General features: G+C 44.5%; 1 protein-coding gene across 4 annotated transcripts in view; it reads right to left on the reverse strand.

Moving 5' to 3' along the window:
- LOC110524326 (transducin-like enhancer protein 4) overlaps positions 1–23,336 on the reverse strand; it is a 75,591-nt gene that overhangs the window by 46,958 nt on the left and 5,297 nt on the right. For all 4 annotated transcript variants that reach the window (XM_036978079.1, XM_036978080.1, XM_036978078.1 and 1 more), the window contains exons 2-3: positions 13,096–13,193; positions 10,368–10,431 (exon numbers count right to left, since the gene is read on the reverse strand). In XM_036978079.1, coding sequence (XP_036833974.1) covers positions 10,368–10,431; positions 13,096–13,193 — 162 coding nt within the window. The remainder of the gene's footprint in view (positions 1–10,367; positions 10,432–13,095; positions 13,194–23,336) is intronic.

Consider the following 23,336-nt stretch of genomic DNA (forward strand, 5'->3'; position numbering starts at 1 on the left):
CATGACATTTTTAAGCCTTGAGACAATTGAGACATGAATTGTACAGTGCCTTGCGAAAGTATTCGGCCCCCTTGAACTTTGCAACCTTTTGCCACATTTCAGGCTTCAAACATAAAGATATAAAACTGTATTTTTTTGTGAAGAATCAACAACAAGTGGGACACAATCATGAAGTGGAACGACATTTATTGGATATTTCAAACTTTTTTAACAAATCAAAAACTGAAAAATTGGGCGTGCAAAATTATTCAGCCCCTTTACTTTCAGTGCAGCAAACTCTCTCCAGAAGTTCAGTGAGGATCTCTGAATGATCCAATGTTGACCTAAATGACTAATGATGATAAATACAATCCACCTGTGTGTAATCAAGTCTCCGTATAAATGCACCTGCACTGTGATAGTCTCAGAGGTCCGTTAAAAGCGCAGAGAGCATCATGAAGAACAAGGAACACACCAGGCAGGTCCGAGATACTGTTGTGAAGAAGTTTAAAGTCGGATTTGGATACAAAAAGATTTCCCAAGCTTTAAACATCCCAAGGAGCACTGTGCAAGCGATAATATTGAAATGGAAGGAGTATCAGACCACTGCAAATCTACCAAGACCTGGCCGTCCCTCTAAACTTTCAGCTCATACAAGGAGAAGACTGATCAGAGATGCAGCCAAGATGCCCATGATCACTCTGGATGAACTGCAGAGATCTACAGCTGAGGTGGGAGACTCTGTCCATAGGACAACAATCAGTCGTTTATTGCACAAATCTGGCCTTTATGGAAGAGTGGCAAGAAGAAAGCCATTTCTTAAAGATATCCATAAAAAGTGTTGTTTAAAGTTTGCCACAAGCCACCTGGGAGACACACCAAACATGTGGAAGAAGGTGCTCTGGTCAGATGAAACCAAAATTGAACTTTTTAGCAACAATGCAAAACGTTATGTTTGGCGTAAAAGCAACACAGCTGAACACACCATCCCCACTGTCAAACATGGTGGTCGCAGCATCATGGTTTGGGCCTGCTTTTCTTCAGCAGGGACAGGGAAGATGGTTAAAATTGATGGGAAGATGGATGGAGCCAAATACAGGACCATTCTGGAAGAAAACCTGATGGAGTCTGCAAAAGACCTGAGACTGGGACGGAGATTTGTCTTCCAACAAGACAATGATCCAAAACATAAAGCAAAATCTACAATGGAATGGTTCAAAAATAAACATATCCAGGTGTTAGAATGGCCAAGTCAAAGTCCAGACCTGAATCCAATCGAGAATCTGTGGAAAGAACTGAAAACTGTTGTTCACAAATGCTCTCCATCCAACCTCACTGAGCTTGAGCTGTTTTGCAAGGAGGAATGGGAAAACATTTCAGTCTCTCGATGTGCAAAACTGATAGAGACATACCCCAAGCGACTTACAGCTGTAATCGCAGCAAAAGGTGGCGCTACAAAGTATTAACTTAAGGGGGCTGAATAATTTTGCACGCCCAATTTTTCAGTTTTTGATTTGTTAAAAAAGTTTGAAATATCCAATAAATGTCGTTCCACTTCATGATTGTGTCCCACTTGTTGTTGATTCTTCACAAAAAATACAGTTTTATATCTTTATGTTTGAAGCCTGAAATGTGGCAAAAGGTCGCAAAGTTCAAGGGGGCCGAATACTTTCGCAAGGCACTGTATGTGTGCCATTCAGAGGGTGAATGGGTGAAATATATAAGTGCCTTTGAACGGGTATAGTTGTAGGTGACAGGCGCACTGGTTTAAATTTGTCAAGAACTGCAACGCTGCTGTGTTTTTCACACTCAACAGTTTCCCATGTGTATCAAGAATGGTCCACCACCCAGAGGAGTCAACATGGGCCAGTATGCCTGTGGAACGCTTGTCGAGTCCATGCCCCAACAAATTGAGGCTGTTCTGACGGTAAAAGCGGATGCAACTCAATATTAGGAAGGTATTCCTAATGTTTTGTACACCGTGTATACAGTGTATGCAATATACAGTATATTTGGAAAGTATTCAGACCCATTGACTTTTTCCACATTTTGTTACATTATAGCCATATTCTAAAATGTATTAAATGAAATATTTCCTCATCAATCTACACACAATACCCCATAATGACAAAGCAAAAAAATCATAAATAGCTTTACATTTACATAACAATTCAGACCCTTTATATGAGACTCGAAATTGAGCTCAGCTGCATCCTGTTTCCATTGATCCTCCTTGAGATGTTTCTACAACTTGATTGGATTCCACCTGTGGTAAATTCAATTGATTGGTCATGATTTGGAAAGGCACACAGCTGTCTATGTAAGGTCCCACAGTTGACAGTGTATGTCAGAGCAAAAACCAAGCCATGAGATCGAAGAAATTATCAGTAGAGCTCAGAGATAGGATTGTGTGGAGGCACAAATCTGGGGAAGGGTACCAAAACATTTCTGCAGCATTGAAGGTCCCCAGAACACAGTGCAAGAAGTTTGGAACCACCAAGACTCTTCCTAGAGCTGGCCGCCCGGCCAAACTGAGCAATCAGGGGAGAACGGCCTTGGTCAGGGAGGTGACCAAGCACCCTATGGTCACTCTGACAGAGTGACTCTGTCAGAGTGACTTCCTCTGACAGAGGAACCACTCTGGGTTCCTCTGGGGAGATGGGAGACCATTCCAGACGGACAACTATTTCTGCAGCACTTCACCAAATCAGACCTTTATGGCAGAGTGGCCAAATGGAAGCCACTCCTCAGTAAAAGGCACATGACAGCCCACTTGGAGTTTGCCAAAAGGCACCTAAAGGACTCTCAGACCATGAGAAACAAGATTCTCTGGTCTGATGAAAGTCTTTGGCCTGAATGCCAAGCATCACTCTGGAGGGAACTTGGCACCATCCTTACAGTGAAGCATGGTGGTGACAGCATCATACTGTGGTGATGTTTTTCAGCGGCAGGGACTGGGAGACTAGTCAGGATCAAGGGAAAGATGAACGGAGCAAAGTCCCGAGAGATCCTTCACGAAAACCTGCTCCAGAGCCCTCGGGACTTCAGACTGGACCGAAGGTTCACCTTCCAACAACCCTAAGCACACAGCCAAGACAACGCAGGAGTGGCTTCGGGACAAGTCTCTGAATGTCCTTGAGTGGCCCAGCCAGAGCCCGGACTTGAACCCATCAAACATCTCTGGGGAGAACTGAAAATAGCTGTGCAGTGATGCTCCCCATCCAACCTGACAGAGCTTGAGAGAGAAGAATGGGATAAATTCCCCAAATAAAGTTGTGCCAAGCTTGTAGCATCATACCCATGAAAAGTCAAGGCTGTAATCACTGCCGATTAATGATGAATGGAGCAAAGTACAGAGAGATCCTTAATGAAAACCTGCTCCAGAGTGATCAGGACCTCAGACTGGGGCGAAGTTTCACCTTCCAACAGGGCAACGACCCTAAGCGCACAGCCAAGACAACGCAGGAGCGGCTTCGGGACAAGTCTCTGAATGTCCTCGAATGGCCCAGCCAGAACCCAATCAAACATCTCTGGAGAGACCTGAAAATAGCTGTGCAGTGAAGCTCTGTATCCAACCTGACAAAGTTTGAGAGGATCTGCAGAGAAGAATGTGAGGAACTCCCCAAATACAGGTATGCCAAGCTTGTAGCGTCATACCCAAGAAGTCTCAAGGCTGTAATTGCTGCCAAATGTGCTTCAACAAAGTACTGAGTAAAGGGTCTAAATAATTATGTAAACATTTGCTAAAATGTTTAAAAAACGTAGATACAATTTAATCAATTTTAGAAAGAGGTGTTACAACGCAAAACTTTAAAAAAAAACATTTTAGCAAATTTTTACATAATTATTTAGACCCTTTACTCAGAACTTTATTGAAGCACATTTGGCAGCGATTACAGCCTTGAGACTTCTTAGGTATGACGCTGCTAAAATAACAATAATGAGGATATTTACAGGGTGCCTAGTCAATGTGCGGTGGTACAGGTTAGTCGAGGTAATTGAGGTAATATGTACATGTAGGTAAAGTGATTATGCATAGATAATACACAGCGAGTAGCAACAGCATAAAAAAACGGGAGTCAATGCAAATAGTTTGGGAAGTCATTTGATTCTATGTTTTGTATGTTTTGTTTGATAAAGTTCATACTTATATAAAAAAAATCTCAGTATACATTGGCGCGTTACGTTCACTAGTTCCAAAAACATCCGGTGATATTGCAGAGAGTCACATCATTTTACAGAAATACTCATTATAAATGTCGATTAAAATACAATTGTTAGACATGGAAATATAGTTATACCTCTCCTTAATGCAACCGCTGTGTCAGAGTTCAAAAAATCTTTACGGAAAAAGCAAACCATGCAATAATCTGAGACGGCACTCAGAATAAATGTTTTTATCTGCCATGTTGGAGTCAACAGAAATCATAAATAACATTATAAATATTCCCTTACCTTTGATGATCTTCATCAGAATGCACTCCCAGATTCCAAGAACACAGGATGAGATGTTACTATCCTTTGTGCCAGCACTTCCAAGAGTTAATGAACAGTGAGCCTGGTGAAATTTGGGGAGCGCATCGTCAGTAGTGTACCTTTGGTTCCTAGGGTGTTTCGGCCTTTCACACTATACACCCTCCCCAAAGGCGGCCAGCGAAAGGGTGATCAATCCTACGCTTGCGTCCCACTCCCAATTAGTCATAGGAGTTGCCTTGTTGTTGATAGCCAACATCCCAAATAACATTATAAATATTCCCTTACCTTTGATGATCTTCATCAGAATGCACTTCCAGGAATCCTAGTTCCACAATAAATGTTTGTTTTGTTCGATAATGTCCATTGTTTATGTCCAAGTAGCTACTTTTGTTAGGGCGTTTAGTACACAAATCCAAACGCTCATGCAAGTCCAGCCGAACGTCGGACGAAAACTTCAAAAAGTTATATTACAGGTCTTAGAAACATTTCAAACTAAGTAACTACGTATAGAATCAATCTTTAGGATGTTGTTATCATAAATCTTCAATAACGTTCCAACCGGAGAATTCCATTGTCTGTAGAAAAGCAATGGAACGCAGGTCGCTATCATGTGAAATGCGCGTGACCAGGACCTGGCTCTCTGCCAGACCACTGACTCAAACAGCTGGCATCCAGCCCCACATCACAGTAGAAGCCTCATTCAAGTTTCTAAAGACGGTTGACATCTAGTGGAAGCCTCAGGAAGTGCAACATAATCAACATACCGCTGTGTATTCAATAGGGACTGGGTTGAAAATCGACCAACCTCAGATTTCCCACTTCCTGTCTTGATTTCTTCTCAGGTTTTTGCCTGCCATATGAGTTCTGTTATACTCACAGACATCATTCAAACAGTTTTAGAAACTTCAGAGTGTTTTATATCCAATACTAATAATAATGTGCATATATTAGCAACTGGGACTGAGGAACAGGCTGTTTACTCTGGGCACCTTTCATCCAAACTACTCAATAATGCCCCTGCAGCTATAAGAATTTGAGGAGCCTTTCGACCTAGACTTGGTGCTCCGGTACCGCTTGCAGTGCGGTAGCAGAAAGAACAGATTATGACTAGGGTGGCTGGACCACACTGCCAGGTCTCTGACCTCCTCCATATGGGCTGTCTCGTCGTTGTCGGTGATCAGGCCTACCACCTTTTGTGTCGTCGGCAAACTTAATGATGGTGTGGAGTCGTACTTGGCCACGCTGTCATGAGTGAACAGGGAGTACAGTAGGGGACTAAGCACCATGCTATTGTTTGAGGAGAGTGCACAGTTATGAACTTGAAAATGTATTAATAAACCAATTAGGCACATTTGGGCAGTCTTGACACTACATTTTGAACAGGGGTGCAATGGTTCATTGGATCAGTCTAACACTTTGCACATAACACTGCTGCCATCTAGTTGCCAAAATCTAAATTGCACCTGGGCTGGAATAATACATTATGGCCTTTCTCTTGAATTTCAAAGATTGCAAGTTTTTATCTACTCTGTTATATTCTCCTACATTAGTTTCACATTTCCACTTCATAGTGTTTCCTTTCAAATGGTATCAAGAATATGCATATCCGGCATCCCGAGTAGCAGTCTAAGGCACAGCATTGCACTGCTAGCTGTGGCCCTAAAGATTCTGGGTTCGAGTCCAGGCCCTGTCGCAGCCAGCGGCAACCGGGAGACGTGTTAGGTGAGGGTTTGGTCGGCGGTGATGTCCTTGTTCCATCGCGCACTAGCGACTCCTGTGGCAGGCTGGGCACAGTGCATGCTGACACGGTCGCCAGGTGTACAGTGTTCCCTCTGACACATTGGTGCGGCTGGATTCTGTTAAGTGGGCATTGTGTCAAGAAGAAGTGTGGCTTGGTTGGGTTGTGTTTTGGCGGACGCACGGCTCTCGACCTTCGCCTCTCCCGAGTCCGTACGGGAGTTGCAGCGATGAGACAAGACTGTAACTACCAATTGGATACCACAAAATTGGGGAGAAAAAAGTGGGTAAAAAAAGAACATGCATTTCCTTGCTTCAGTTAGATTTGGATATGTCATTTTAGGCAATAATGTTTTTTTTTTGTTTTTTGTTTTTTACCCCTTTTTCTCCCCAATTTCGTGGTATCCAATTGTTGTAGTAGCTACTATCTTGTCTCATTGCTACAACTCCCGTACGGGCTCGGGAGAGACGAAGGCTGAATGTCATGCGTCCTCCGATACACAACCCAACCAGCCGTACTGCTTCTTAACACAGCGCGCATCCAACCCGGAAGCCAGCCGCACCAATGTGTCGGAGGCTACACTGTGCACCTGGCAACCTTGGCTAGCGCACTGCGCCCGGCCCGCCACAGGAGTCGCTGGTGCGCGATGAGACAAGGAGATCCCTACCGACCAATCCCTCCCTAACCCGGACGACGCTAGGCCAATTGTGCGTCACCCCACGGACCTCCCGGTCGCGGCCAGTTACGACAGAGCCTGGGCGCGAACCCAGGGACTCTGATGGCACAGCTGGCGCTGCAGTACAGCGCCCTTAACCACTGCGCCACCCGGGAGGCCGGCAAAAACATTTTTAAAAGGGGCGGATCCTTAATTGATTAAAGGTCTTACTCATATCGGCTATGGAGAGCAAAATCACACAGTCGTCCGGATAAGTAATAGTTTAGTTTGCAACGTAATAGTTTGCAAGTACTGCCACGTCCAACGAGCATCAGAGCCGGTGTAGTAGGATTCAATCTTAGTCCTGTATTGACGCTTTGCCTGTTTGATGGTTCATCAGAAGGCATAGCGGGATTTCTTATAATCGTCCGGGTTAGAGTCCCACTCTCTGCCCTTTAGCTCAGTTCAGATGTAGCCTATCATCCATGGCTTCTGGTTGGGGTATGTACGTACGGTGGGGACGACATCTATGCACTTATTGATGAAGCCAGTGACTGATGCGGTATAGTCCTCAATGCCATTGGATGAATCCTGGAACATATTCCAGGTCTGTGCTAGAAACAGTCCTGTAGTTTAGCATCTGCGTAATCTGACCACTTCCGCATTGAGCGAGTCACTGGTACTTCCTGCTTTAGTTTTTGCTTGTAAGCAGGAATCAGGAGGATAGGATTATAGTCAAATTTGCCAAATGGGGGGCAAGGGAGCGTTTGTACGCATCTCTGTGTTGTGAGTAAAAGTGGTCTAGTGTTTTTTTTCTTCTGGTCGCACATGTAACATGCAGGTAGAAATTAGGTAAAATGGATTTATGTTTCCCTGCATTAAAGTCTCCGGCCACTAGGAGCGCCGCCTCTTGATGAGCTTTTTCTTGTTTGCTTATGGCCTTATACAGCTCGTTGAGTGCGGTCTTAGTGCCAGCATCTGTTTGTGGTTGTGAATAGACAACTCCGTAAAATCATATAATTAATATTAGATTTCGCGCACCAGCTGCTATTGACAAATAGACACAGACCGCCACCCCTTGTCATACCGGAGGCAGCTGTTCTGTTTTGCCGATGCACAAGAAACCTAGCCAACTATTATCCATGGAGTCGTTCAGCCACGACTCGGTGAAACACGAGATATTACAGTTTTTATTAATGTCCTGTTGGTAGGATAGTCTTGAACGGAGCTCATCCAGTTTATTCTCCAATGATTGCACGTTGGCCAATAGAACATATGGTAGAGGCGGGTTACCCACTCGCTGACTAATTCTCACAAGGCCCCCGAACCTGCGTCCCTTGTATCGACGTCTCTTCTTCATGTGAATGACACGGATTTGGGCCTGGGCCAGTATCAGCATTAAATCCTTCGCGTCTGACTCATTAAATAAAAATCTTTGTCCAGTTTGTGGTGAGTAATCGCTGTTCTGATATTCAGGAGCTCTTTTCGTTGTGAACAAAATAAGTTACAAACAACGCGAAAAAACACACAAAATAGCACAATTGGTTTGGAGCCCGTAAAACGGCAGCCATCTCCTCCGGCGCCATTTCAAGTAATTTGGCCTCACCAAGCCATTCTCCATTTCTATTGAGACCAGGGAGTCCAGCACTATGGAAAATGCTTAATTCTTTTTAGCCTATTTCTTCCTGATGTTGACCCACAGTCCTGTGGTCACAAAGGTCATGACATTTAATAAGTATGTATGAGAGTTGATCAAATGTCACCGACTGCCCCAGTCTATAACAAAGTTCACTGAGGTCTCTCCTCATACTGGAGTAAAAGCTTCTACACATCTATCCAACTACTGCCAACTCAACCATCCATCAAACCCTGCAAACGTGAAATCTCCATAAAGTACAGAGACACAGAGAACAGTTTGTTTACTTTTAGTAGTGATGGGGGGGAAACAAATTGCTACAGTTTTGTTTTTGTCTTGTTTTGACAATATCACAATATGATTTTGTGCTAGTTGGCTGTACCTGCACCAAAACTTCACTATGTTTCCCTACATAGCTTATTCTCCATCTTATTTTTATATATTTTTTAATTATTAAAACAATAACAGTTCAAAGACAATACGAATGACCACTCCAATCAGTGGGTGTTCTGTTCAGTGGGTGCGCCAGCCCCCACCCACCCGAGACGCTGGCCCCCGCTCCTGGCCCAAAGGGATTTTCCAAGGGTGGGATGGACTAAGCCCCGCACAACGCCCGGGTGCACCCATAACTACCAGGTCCAGAACACACACATACAGCTCAGTGGAAAACAGAAATAAGTAAACGCAAAACATACAATGATCACATCCCCACCATCACCCCTGATTGGAGGACCTCAAACATTTCTACTGTCTTATTCTAAAATTATCAGTCTACACACACAATACCCCATCATGACAAAGTGAAAATAGTTTTTTCGACATTTTAGCAAATATATTAACATTTTTATACAGAAATAAATGATTTACATAAGTATTCAGACCCTTTGCTATGAGGCTCGAAATTGAGCTCAGCTGCATGCTGTTTCCATTGATCATACTTGAGATGTTTCTACAATTTGATTGGAGTCAACCTCTGGTAAATTCAATTGATTGGACATGATTTGGAAAGGCACACACCTGTCTACATAAGGTTCCACAGTTGACAGTGCATGTCAGAGCAAAAAACAAGTGGTCGAAGGTTTTGTCCGTAGAGCTCCGAGACATAATTGTTTTGAGGCTGTAATCGCTGCCAAAGGTGCTTCAACAAAGTACTGATAAGTCTCAATACTTACGTAAATGTGATATTTCAGTTTATTATCTTTAATACATTTGCAAAAATGTCTTATGCCTGTTTTTGCTTTGTCATTATGGGGTATTGTGTGTAGATTGATGAAAATAAAATAAAAATCAATTTTAGAATGAGGTTGTAACGTAACAAAATGTGGACAAAGTCAAGGGGTCTGAATACTTTCCGAATGCACTGTATTTATTCCAACACTCTTTAATTGGCTCCCAAGTGGCGCAGCGTCTAAGGCACTATATATCAGTGCAAGAGGTGTCACTACAGACACCCTGGTTTGAATCCAGGCTGTATCACAACCGGCCGTGATTTGGAGTCGGTGCACGACAGACAGACAGACGTGGAGGGGCTCAAGTTGTTGCAGAGGGAGAGAGAGTTTTTGGGCAGTCTCATCCTAACTTAATAATTTAAAAAAATATTTAACTAGGCAAGTCAGTTAAGAACAAATTCTTAGACGACACTGGGCCAATTGTGCACTGCCCTATGGAACTCCCAATCACGGCCGGTTGTGAAACAGCCTGGATTTGAACCAGGGTCTGTAGTGACTACTGAGATGTAGTGCCTTAGACCACTCCGCCAGATGATGCTCTTCAACAAGCTAGATAGCCTCCTATGTTGGTGTAGTGGACAGGGGTCCATTTGTAAAGCCAGACTGAGACTGGGCCTTCCTCCTGTGTGGTAGTGTAAATAGTATTGAACTCACCATGATGTAGTGTCTCTGCATCTCTGTCTTCTCACTGGCCAGCTTCTCACACTCCAGTTTCAGGCTGCAGAGGCAAGACAAAAACATGCACACAAACATTTATGCAACCATGCACGCGCACGCACACACGACAGAAAACACAGACACACAACCAAACACACACACACAGGTCAACAAACTGATCAAGTGCAGGACATACACTATGGCCAACCGTATCGGTCTACTCTGCAGTCCCACCTGAATCTCTCCTTCTTGTCAAAGCTGAAAAGAGGTTATGGATCTAGATCGATCAGACAGAGAGACCGATGGGTCTCAGGCTGCAGTGGGAGAACAATGTTAGCTTCAGCACACTGTTCACAGAGCTGTGACTGAGAGAGATCTGGCCATGAGTACTCAGCTCATGCTGTGAGGCTGGGCTCCCAACACCAAGGTCACTGCAGGTCAACTCTACTCAGACTATCTCTCTGATGAAACACACCATCACTCTGCTATGATATGGAGTATAGACCCATATCACCACACCCTGCCACCCTGGTGTTTGTACTGTCCTGTCAACTTCTATGCATGACAAAGACATAGAAGTTGGCAAAACAGCACAAAGATCTGGGACCAGGCTAACACCCTGCCACTGTGTCATTAAGACTGAGACGGATAAGGTTAGAATCTGTACCTGCATATGGTATGACTGTGCTATAACAACCATATAGTTCACTGCACCTGTCCTTGGCTTACACATACACATACAGTACAATTACGGCTGATGTCTAATGTAGCCTGTGTAATAATTCCCAGACTAATAAGTAGAGCAGCAGCAGTGTTTCCCAGGGGGCTCTCTCAGTCCTTTGGAGAGAGGAGGAGGGACTGTTATCCCCTGAGGCACCTTAATTGGTAGAATTCATATAGGACACAATCCTCCATCTCCTATCTTCAGACACATGGATACATGGGAAGCACAGACTTTTACTACAATCGTGTATTGATGTTTATGAGAAACTTGTATGAAGATCTGAGTTACATGTGTAGACCTCAAGTTAGGATTGTGGCTATAGAGTCTATGTAGGCCTGCATGGGTTAACAGGGAGGATGGTGTGTACAGTGGGGCAAAAAAGTATTTAGTCAGCCATCAATTGTGCAAGTTCTCCCACTTAAAAAGATGAGAGAGGCCTGTAATTTTCATCATAGGTACACTTCAACCATGACAGACAAAATGAGGAAAGAAATCCAGAAAATCACATTGTAGGATTTTTAATGAATTTATTTGCAAATGATGGTGGAAAATAAGTATTTGGTCAATAACAAAAGTTTCTCAATACTTTGTCATATACCCTTTGTTGGCAATGACAGAGGTCAAACGTTTTCTGTAAGTCTTCACAAGGTTTTCACACACTGTTGCTGGTATTTTGGCCCATTCCTCCATGCAGATCTCCTCTAGAGCAGTGATGTTTTGGGGCTGTTGCTGGGAAACACAGACTTTCAACTCCCTCCAAAGATTTTCTATGGGGTTGAGATCTGGAGACTGGCTAGGCCACTCCAGGACCTTGAAATGCTTCTTAGAAAGCCACTCCTTTGTTGCCCGGGCGGTGTGTTTGGGATCATTGTCATGCTGAAAGACCCAGCCACGTTTCATCTTCAATGCCCTTGCTGATGGAAGGAGGTTTTCACTCAAAATCTCACGATACATGGCCCCATTCATTCTTTCCTTTACACGGATCAGTCATCCTGGTCCCTTTGCAGAAAAACAGCCCCAAAGCATGATGTTTCCACCCCCATGCCTCACAGTAGGTATGGTGTTCTTTGGATGCAACTCAGCATTCTTTGTCCTCCAAACACGACGAGTTGAGTTTTTACCAAAAAGTTCTATTTTGGTTTCATCTGACCATATGACATTCTCCCAATCTTCTTCTGGATCATCCAAATGCTCTCTAGCAAACTTCAGACGGGCCTGGACATGTACTGGCTTAAGCAGGGGGCACGTCTGGCACTGCAAGATTTGAGTCCCTGGAGGCGTAGTGTGTTACTGATGGTAGGCTTTGTTACTTTGGTCCCAGCTCTCCCCCCCGTGTGGGTCTGGGATTTTTGCTCACCGTTCTTGTGATCATTTTGACCCCACGGGGTGAGATCTTGCGTGGAGGCCCCAGATAGAGGGAGATTATCAGTGGTCTTGTATGTCTTCCATTTCCTAATAATTGCTCCCACAGTTGATTTCTTCAAACCAAGCTGCTTACCTATTGCAGATTCAGTCTTCCCAGCCTGGTGCAGGTCTACAATTTTGTTTCTGGTGTCCTTTGACAGCTCTTTGGTCTTGGTCATAGTGGAGTTTGTAGTGTGACTGTTTGAGGTTGTGGATAGGTGTCTTTTATACTGATAACAAGTTCAAACAGGTGCCATTAATACAGGTAACGAGTGGAGAACAGAGGAGCCTCTTAAAGAAGAAGTTACAGGTCTGTCAGAGCCAGATATCTTGCTTGTTTGTAGGTGACCAAATACTTATTTTCCACCATAATTTGCAAATAAATTCATAAAAAATCCTACAATTTTCTGGATTTTTTTTTCTCATTTTGTCTGTCATAGTTGAAGTGTACCTATGATGAAAATTACAGGCCTATCTCATATTTTTAAGTGGGAGAACTTGCACAATTGGTGGCTGACTAAATACTTTTTTGCCCCACTGTATATCCTATCTGTAATGGATTCTATGGATGGAGGCTAGTGAGTGAGTATACAGCACCTGTGGTACTGAGCCTGGAGGAACTGGAACTCCTCCTTGATGCGGTCCAGGGTCTCCAGGACTGTGAACTTGAAAGACTGGCCAGGCTGAATAGGGACCTGGGGGAGAGAAAAGAAAGGAGAGGAAAGAAGAAGGGAGAGTAAGGTCACTTCAACACACACCATAAAAAACACTGCCCTTGCTCTCTTCATCTCTCACTCCACCCCCCTCTCTTTCACAAACACTCGCTCTCCTGGCACCCTCTTCTCCTCTCCTCTGTCATCCTCCTCTCTCTCTCTCTCGCTCTTAATGACTCCGTCTCACTCCTCCTCTCACACAACATTAGCATCCCTCTCTCCTCTTCTCTCCTCTCCTCTCTCCTCTGCCAGGATGCTCTTGGATAATGTATTCCTGCCTACAAAGCACTGAGGAAGGGAAAGCGTCAAATGAATAACTTATGGTGAATCACAACCATTAAAACGGCACTGTCTTTCACCTGCTAAAAGCAAAGAATCTCAACAAACACCTCCCAGGAGAACCCTGCTTCCCCCAAGAGCCTGTCTGAAGCACTTTGGGTGTTGTTCTACTCGCTGTGTAGTTGGGGAAACACAAACACATCAAGGATGTTGTTGTTTTAGATGCAAAGGAAAAACAACATGGATGCTAGTGGAGTTTCCAGGGGTTTGGAGAAGGGATTGTGGTGATATGAATCTGAGTGACAAGGTCCATTGGGGGTTATTGTGACCTGGTATTTATAGCTGAGGGGTTGGAACTCAGCTGATGAGGGAGGGACATACTACTGACACACATGCATGCATACATGGACATTTGGTCTGATGAGTCCAAATTTGAGATTTTTGGTTCCACACCTCTGTCTGTATGTGAACGGATGATCTCCGCATGAGGGGTTCCCACCGTGAAGCATGGAGGAGGAGGTGCGATGGTGTGGGGGCGCTTTGCTGGTGACACTGTCTGTGATTTATTTAGAATTCAAGGCACACTTAACCAGCATGACTTCCACAGCATTCTGCAGCGGTACTAAATGGGGCTGCACACAACAAGCCTGGGACATTGCCAGACACACACACACACAAACACACACACAGAACTGATGTTAGGCAGACGATGAGTGCCACTGCTCAGTGTTATTTAACCACATGCTCCAGGTCAGTGGCGTAGGCTGCTAACCTCACACTCCCAACCTCACTTTAGTCTGCACCACTCTGTCAATCTCTCTCCCTCCTCTCATTCTCTCACTCCATCTCTCTTTCTCACCACACCCACCCCTGAGAGCCAATACCAGACCTCTCCCCTTTGCCTTCCTCAGCTCTACCTCTTTCCTCCCCCTTTCTTTCCTCTCTTCCCACACCATAGGATGCGCATCCCGGTCGTCCAGAGGCTAGCTAGGCTAGGTGGCTAAAATATTGGCGGTTTCAGTAGGAGCTTAATTAGTCTAGACAAGGAAAATTCAATTAAATTTCAATTAGGCTAACGGTGGAGGTCAGACACTCTGTGGGCTTTTCAGTAATTAAGCTGCGGGCTGAGCAGCTAGCCTAGTACTGTGGCTGGGTGTCGGCTGGCTGGACAGACAGGCTTAACTCAGTACACAACCCCTAAGGGGGAGGGGGAAGAGGCGGCTGCCGACGAATCCCCACTGACCTTGATTCACATAACACTGGTCTGACAAACACACGCAGGGGCGGGAGATAGAGAAGAGATGGCATATCTCCCTACTGCACTCTAACAAACCATCTGACTAGACACTGGACCACCACAAACTACAGTCCAGACTGACTACTGTCCATTTTACATAAGCCCTCACTCACAATAACACATTCCTCAAAGTGAGTCAGGTTTTCTGTATGGGTCAGATTGTGGTTGTGGTTGACTCAGACAGAGAGAGACATGACTATAGACCCAGCGTGGTCTGTTCTCAGATCTCAGGGCCCTCCATGACTGGTCCTGGATGAGCCTTGAGTTTGGGGTTTGGCCTGGCATATGACAGATGGCAGCTCAGACAGAGGGGGTGGGGGGGGGGGGTTGGCCAACACACAGCCAGGGGAATACTAGACTCCTAAAAGGGTTTTTCAGCTGTTCCCTATGACAGAACCCTTTGAAAAACCCTTATTGGTTCGAGGTAAAACCATTTCCACAGAGTAGAACCCCTCTCCTATGGGGAACGCCAAATAACCTGTTTATCTAAGACTCTCATCTCACTGTGGCTCTGTTTGGCCCTGGTGGTGTCAGACAGCATGGGGGATCCCGAAAACTCAAACTGATCTGGTTAATCTAGGAGAGGAGGGAAGGGAGGGAGTGGGAAAACAGACAGACCAGCTATGTGGGACAACAGCAGTCAATCACAATTTAGAGGATCCAGAGCAGAGCTGGAGCAGGGCGAGCCGAAAATTAAGAAGGATTATCTATGGGTGTGTGTGGGGGGGGGGACTGGGCCAGGAGATCACATAACAGTACAGAGCCAGCAGCCGGGCCACAGCCCTCCTTCCCCCTCATCCCTCTATCAATCACTGGGGGAAACATTCAATTTAGGCTGGTGTTTCTGAGCTGGCAGCCGCAGCATGGGAGGTAGGGAAACCGATGCGGGTCTGGGACTGATCAGGACTGCAGCGCTTCTCTCTGCTCTATGGCATACTTTCTGTTCTGCCGCCCGCTTCCTCTCTTTTTGCCTATCCTTCCCTTCCTCTCTATCGCTCTCGCTTTCCATCTCTATGTCTTTCTCACTCCGTCTCAGGAGAGAGACGTTCTGAGGGGTATGAAATAATCATGAGCTGGTGAAATATTTAGGGTAAAGGCACATGAATAGATGAAGAGTACCAAGTGTAGGAGGGAAGTGTTAATATGATCCCGGATATAGGGGATATGTGTGTGCGTGTTCTCGTCAGTGGCGGTTCTAGCTTATGGTGGTGGTGGTGTGCAGATTGGTTTTATATTATTCTGAACGACTTCGCACAAACCAGAAAAAAATGCAACAATATGTCTGTGCAACTATATATTCACAGTATAATGAATGAATTTTGGTTTATTTGGTAGCATTTCATAGTGACTGATTTTACTAATTGCATTAGTACTGTACTAAGTTAGAGGTGCGCTATTTGATAGATTCCCCCGTCCCCCCTACTTCGGGCTTCCAGTGGGAAGACCTGAGGTCAACCTACCCCTGCCCCCCTCCCCATCTCGTACCTCTGAGTGGGAGACCTTCCCAGGCAGTAGCCTGCCTAGCTCACAAACTAGAATCAGGGTACCCAGTCCAACAAGGTTAATTGACCCACAGTCCCACACGGTGACATGGTATCATGATAGAAAACCAATCGCGCAAATGTCACCATTCAGACGTTTTTGGTGCGGGCGCCCCGTGCCGCCAATGTCGCCTATACCTATATCTGCCACTGGTTCTCGTTCTCTTTGTCACCTCTGGCCCTGTACATCATTGCCTATAGCCACCCTCAGAGCAGTAACTCGCCTCTCTCTCTCTCTATTAAAGTTAAATAAACAATCAAAAATCAACAGTAAACATTATACAAGTTTCAAAGGAATAGACCCTTTTAAAATGTCCTTATGGCTATGTACTGTGTTATAATGATGTGCAAATAGTTCAAGTGCAAAAGGGAAGACAAAAAAACATAAATATGGGTTGTATTTACAATGGTGTTTGTTCTTCACTGGTTGCCCTTTTCTTGTGCTGTGATGGCACACTGTGGTATTTTACCCAATAGATTTATTGTGGAATTCTTTGTGGGTCTGTGTAATCTGAGGGAAATATGTGTCTCGAATATGGTCATACATTTGGCAGGAGGTTAGGAAGTGCAGCTCAGTTTCCACCAAATTTTGTGGGCAGTGTGCACATAGCCTGTTTTCTCTTGAGAGCAAGGTCTGCATATGGTGGCCTCTCTCAATAGCAAGGCCATGCTCACTGAGTCGTTACATCATCAAAGCTTTCCTTCATTTTGGGTCAGTCACAATGGTTGGGTATTCTGCCAATGTGTGCTTTCTGTTTAGGGGCAAATAGCATTCCAGCATTTCTGTTTGTGAACAGAGCCCCAGGATAGGGGACTCTTCTCTAGGTGAAGCTGTCTATAGGTGATGGCTTTGTTATAGAAAAAAAGTCTCTCTCTCTCCGTCCGTCCGTCCGTCCGTCTGTCCGTCTGTCCGTCTGTCTGATAGTTGGCTCAGGGCTCTCCAGGAGGCAATGCTTTTTAGGGACTAGGGCTGGCTGGGGTAGGGGGGCGGATCACACCCACCAAAGCCCTAAGACAGACACCCACCTCTTTCGATTCCCCACATTTCCAGGCAAGCAGCATCTTAGCTGGAGCGGAGCCCTCATTTAACGCTTGAAGGTGTTGATACCAGGGCACTAGCCAGGCTGCCAGTCAGTCACAATACAAAACCATTTGGAGATGGTGGCTCTCCATTGTGGTGAGAGGCAAAAACCTCCGCCATCCAATTCTGGATTATAAATGGAGGGATTGGCGGTGAAAAGAGGGTTTGGAGTGGTTCCAAACCATGGTCAGATCAGTTATTTTTATAAAAACCAACAAGGGCCTTGACTGAGGAGAGAATGAGTGTTGAGATTGCAGAACAGAGACCAGTTAATCTGGATTGATGTGTTTATAACTGATTTAGAACCTGTTTGCTATTTATTTTTTATTTGGATTTATTTCACCTTTATTTAACCAGGTAGGCTAGTTGAGAACATGTTCTCATTTGCAACTGCGACCTGGCCAAGATAAAGGGTAGCAATTCGACACATACAACAACACAGAGTTACACATGGAATAAACAAAACACAGTCAATAATACAGTAGAACAAAAGAAAACAAAAAGTATATATACAGTGAGTGCAAATGAGGTAAGTTAAGGAAATAAATTGTCCATGGTGGCGAAGGAATTACAATATAGCAATTAAACACTGGAATGGTAGATCGGCAGAGGATGAATGTGCAGGTAGAGATACTGGGGTGCAAAGGAGCAAAATAAATAAATAAATACCCGTATGGGGATGAGGTAGGTAGATAGATGGGCTGTTTACAGATGGGCTATGTACAGGTGCAGTGATCTGTAAGCTGCTCTGACAGCTGGTGCTTAAAGCTAGTGAGGGAGATGTGAGTCTTCAGCTTCAGAGATTTTTGCAATTCGTTCCAGTCATGGGCAGCAGAGAACTGGAAGGAAAGACGACCAAAGGAGGAATTGGCTTTGGGGGTGACCAATGAGATATACCTACTGGAGCGCGTGCTACGAGTGGGCGCTGCTATGGTGACCAGTGAGCTGAGATAAGGCGGGGCTTTACCTAGCAGAGACTTGTAGATAACCTGTAGCCAATGGGTTTGGCGACGAGTATGAAGCAAGGGCCAACCAACGAGAGCGTACAGGTCGCAATGGTGGGCAGTGTATGGGGCTTTGGTGACAAAACGGATGGCACTGTGATAGACTGCATCCAGTTTGTTGAGTAGAGTGTTGGAGGCTATTTTATAGATGACATCACCGAAGTCGAGGATCGGTAGGATGGTCAGTTTTACGAGGGTATGTTTGGCAGCATGAGAGAAGGATGCTTTGTTGCGATATAGGAAGCCGATTCTAGATTTAATTTTGGATTGGAGATGCTTAATGTGAGTCTGGAAGGAGAGTTTACAGTCTAACCAGACACCCAGGTATTTGTAGTTGTCCACGTATTCTAAGTCCGAGCCGTCCAGAGTAGTGATGCTGGACGGGCGAGCAGGTGCGGGCAGTGATCGGTTGAATAGCATGCATTTAGTTTTACTTGCGTTTAAGAGCAGTTGGAGGCCACGGAAGGAGGGTTGTATGACATTGAAGCTCGTCTGGTTAGTTAACACTGTGGTTAGTTAACACTGTGTCCAAGGAGGGGCCAGAAGTATACAGAATGGTGTCGTCTGCGTAGAGGTGGATCAGAGAATCACCAGCAGCAAGAGCAGCATCATTGATGTATACAGAAAAGAGAGTCAGCCCGAGAATTGAACCCTGTGGCACACCCATAGAGACTGTCAGAGGTCCGGACAACAGGCCCTCCGATTTGACACACTGAACTCAGAGAAGTAGTTGGTAAACCAGGCAAGGCAATCATTTGAGAAACCAAGGCTGTCGAGTCTGCCAATAAGAATGTTGTGATTGACAGAGTCGAATCAACAATTTCGGCAGATAGTTTTAGAAAGAGAGTGTCCAGATTGTCTAGCCTGGCTGATTTGTAGGGGTCCAGATTTTGCAGCTCTTTCAGAACATCAGCTATCTGGATTTGGGTAAAGGAGAAATGGTGGGGGCTTTGGCGGGTTGCTGTGGAGGGTCCCGGGCAGTTGACCGGGGTAGGGGTAGCCATGTGGAAAGCATGGCCAGCCGTAGAGAAATGCTTATTGAAATTCTCAATTATAGTGGATTTATCGGTGGTGACAGTGTTTCCTAGCCTCAGAGCAGTGGGCAGCTGGGAGGAGGTGCTCTTATTCTCCATGGACTCCATTGTCCCAGAACTTTTTTGAGTTAGTACTACAGGATGCAAATTTCTGTTTGAAAAAGCTTGCCTTAGCTTTTCTAACTGCCTGTGTATATTTGTTCCTAACTTCCCTGAAGAGTTGCATATCACGGGGGCTATTCGATGCTAATGCAGAACGCCACAGGATGTTTTTGTGCTGGTCAAGGGCAGACAGGTCTGGAGTGAACCAAGGACTATATCTATTCCTAGTTCTACATTTTTTGAGAGGGGCATGCTTATTTAAGATGGTGAGGAAGGCACTTTTAAAGAATAGCCAGGCATCATCTACTGACGGGATGAGGTCAATGTCATTCCAGGATACCCTGGCCAGGTCGATTAGAAAGGCCTGCTCGCAGAAGTGTTTTAGGGAGCGTTTGACAGTGATGAGGGGTGGTCGTTTGATCGCAGACCCATTACGGATGCAGGCAATGCTTTTCAATCAAGATCTCAGTGATCACTGCTTGGTCAAATAGCCTTTACACAGCCTGGAGGTGTGTTTGGTCATTGTCCTGTTGAAAAACAAATGATCGTCCCACTAAGCGCAAACCAGTTGGGATGGCATATCGCTGCAGAATGCTGTGGTATCCATGCTGGTTAAGTGTGCCTTGAATTCTAAATAAATCACAGACAGTGTCACCAGTAAAGCACCCCCACACCATCACACCTCTTCCTCCATGCTTCACAGTGGGAACCACACATGCAGAGATCATCTGTTCACCTACTCTGCGTCTCACAAAGACACAGCGGTTTGAATTTTTTCAAATTGCACATTTGGACTCATCAGACCAAAGGACAGATTTCCACTGGTCTAATGTCCATTGCTCATGTTTCTTGGCCCAAGCAAGTATTGTCTTATTATTTGTGTCCTTTAGTAGTGGTTTCTTTGCAGGAATTTGACAATGAAGCCCTGATTCATGCAATCTCCTCTGAATAGATGATGTTGAGATGTGTCTGTTACTTGAACTCTGTGAAGCATTTATTTGGTCTAAAATGTTTGAGGTTGTAACTCTAATGAACTTATCACCTGCAGCAGAGATAACTCTAGGTCTTCTTTTCCTGTTGCGGTCGTCATGAGAGCCAGTTTCATCATAGCACTTTCAAAGTTCTTGAAATTTTCCGAACTGACTGACATTCATGTCTTAAAGTAATGATGGACAGTCATTTCTCTTTGCTTATTTGAGTTGTTCTTGCCATAAAATGGTATTTTACCAAATAGGGCTATCTTCTGTATACCACCCCTACCTTTTCAAAACACAACTGATTGGCTCAAACGCATTAAGAAGGATATAAATTCCACAAATTCACTTTTAACACGGCACACCTGTTAATTGAAATGCATTCCAGGTACCTACCTCGTGAAGCTGGTTTAGAGAATGCCAAGTGTGCAAATATTTGAAGAATCTCAAATACAACATTTGTTTTGATTTGTTGAACACTTTTTTGGTTACTACATGATTCCATATGTGTTATTTCATAGTTTGATGTTTTCACTATTATTCTACAACGTAGAAAACAGTAAAAAAAAAATAAGAAAAACCTTGGAATGAGTAGGTGTGTCCAAACTTTTGACTGGTACTGTACATGTATTTCATTGAAGTATGGATGTACAAACAGAAAAACAAGCCCAACAATACAGATGTGTCCAGAGGAAAACAAGCGAACTACACAACTGCGAGACAGAGTTAACGCACGCCACCGTGCGCCCTACCCTCATTAAGGGAACATATGTGATTTGTGTGTTGGTTTGTTTAATTGGCTGTTACCTTTAGAGGCCTAGAAGAGTGAGGACAGACTCAGTACAGACAGGACCCAGCTATAGTATTAATACGGGCCTAAAGTTCAGGAGACACACAAGGCCAGATTTACTAGGGAAGTGAGAGATTACTAATAGTTAAAAGCACAGTTTGTGAAAAGCTCCTTTCTGCAGACTCTGAATAGTCATGGGGAGTATGAACTGTTCCGTTGCCTCTCCACTCCAGTTCTGCCAAAGAACAGAATGCACAGTTGCATACACAAGCACACACATGCCTACACGCATACGCACAGTGCCAGGCAGTGCTGCAACATGGCAATGGCACCCAGGTGGAGCAGTAAGTAGGCTCTCTGTCCCTGCCACATACACACACAGACAGATACAGACTCAGACACACACATACACGCTGCCCCTGTCTGCCTGCGGTAAGTTCCCTCCTGTGTGAGTCTGCTCCCATCAGATCAGGATCAGTCTAGGGCCAGATCAACTCTCTCCAGACACCTTCTATCACAACACTGTCTGTGGGGGGTGTTCACAGTCAACACACACACACACACACACACACACACACACACACACACACACACACACACTCTCTCTCTCTCTGTCTAAGCGAGCAGGAGCTGATGTCCTCCACCAAAGCCTGCACCATCAAACAACCAAAATATGTCAACTACAAGGATTCCTTCTGTGTTTAACGTCATGCAATACCATGTTAAATTTAAGTCCATGCTGTGAATCCCTACAGGTAAAGACAAAGTGGTCAGTGGATGTAAGGGGAGTGAGGTAAGTTGAGCCAAATTTTTATGAAGAGGTCATCATTTCATCAAGTCTTTGACAGAAGAAACCACATGGAAAAAGTGGTAAGGTCCCCAAAAATGTTTTTCATAAAGTCAGATGAATTATTGGGTTATAGGTTTCATGATGCCTGTATCTAAACCAAAGTATAAAGTTTTAAGATTGTTTTGTACTTCAGATGGGGTCTCTATAAGCTACAATATGAGGTCCTAAAACTAGCATGAAAGTGCATCCTTGTAGCTTGTAACATGTATGTACCTGTGTCCGAAAGAGAGCCTATGACATAGTAGACGAGGTACACAAGTTCTGAACTGATGACATGCTAAATATGCTAAATATATCAAGAATCTGGACAGCCAGTTTCATGGGCTTAGTAGCATCAAATGCAGAGAACTTGCCTATGAATTGGCAAATCAAAACAACATCCCAGTCCCAGTCCACTGGTCAAAAAATTTAAGGGTATGTGATATTGAACAGAGCAATCCATATCTGAATGCAGACATACGTTTAAGATACACTAAGTGCACAACATATTAGGAGCACCTTCCTAATATTGAGTTGCACCCCCCCTTTGCCCTCAGAACAGCCTCAATTCATCAGGTCAAATCAAATTTTATTTGTCACATGCTCCGAATACAGGTGTACACCTTTACCGTGAAATGTTTACTGAGAAGCCCTTAACAACAATGCAGTTCAAGAAAGAGTTAAGAAAATATTTAAGAAATAAACTAGAGTAAAAATTGTAAAAGAAAAAGAAAAAGTAACACAATAAAAATAACAAGGCTATATATAGGTTAGTAGAATTATTTTGTACATGTAGGTATGGGTAAAGTGTCTATGCATAGATGATAAACAGCGAGTAGCAGTAGTGTAAAAACAAAGGGGGGGGGGGGGGGGGGGGGGGCATGTCAATAGAAATAGTCTGGGTGGCCATTTGATTAATTCAGCAGTCTTATGGCTTGGGGGTAGAAACTAACCTCTACGGGATCGGTGTCCCTAAACCGGGGCGTTGTTGCTAACGTGCACTAATGTGACTAGAATGATGATGTAAGTAACAGCAAACTTTCCAGGACATAGACATGTCTTTAAGAAAGCTTACATTCTTGTTTATCTAACTGCAGTATCCAGTTTACAGTAGCTATTACAGTGAAAAAATACCATGCTGTTGTTTGAGGAGAGGGCACAACAACAAAACACTTATCAGGGCAACTGGTTTGA

This window comes from Oncorhynchus mykiss, chromosome 5 (assembly GCF_013265735.2).
Source record: "Oncorhynchus mykiss isolate Arlee chromosome 5, USDA_OmykA_1.1, whole genome shotgun sequence".
NCBI classification, from domain to species: domain Eukaryota; kingdom Metazoa; phylum Chordata; class Actinopteri; order Salmoniformes; family Salmonidae; genus Oncorhynchus; species Oncorhynchus mykiss.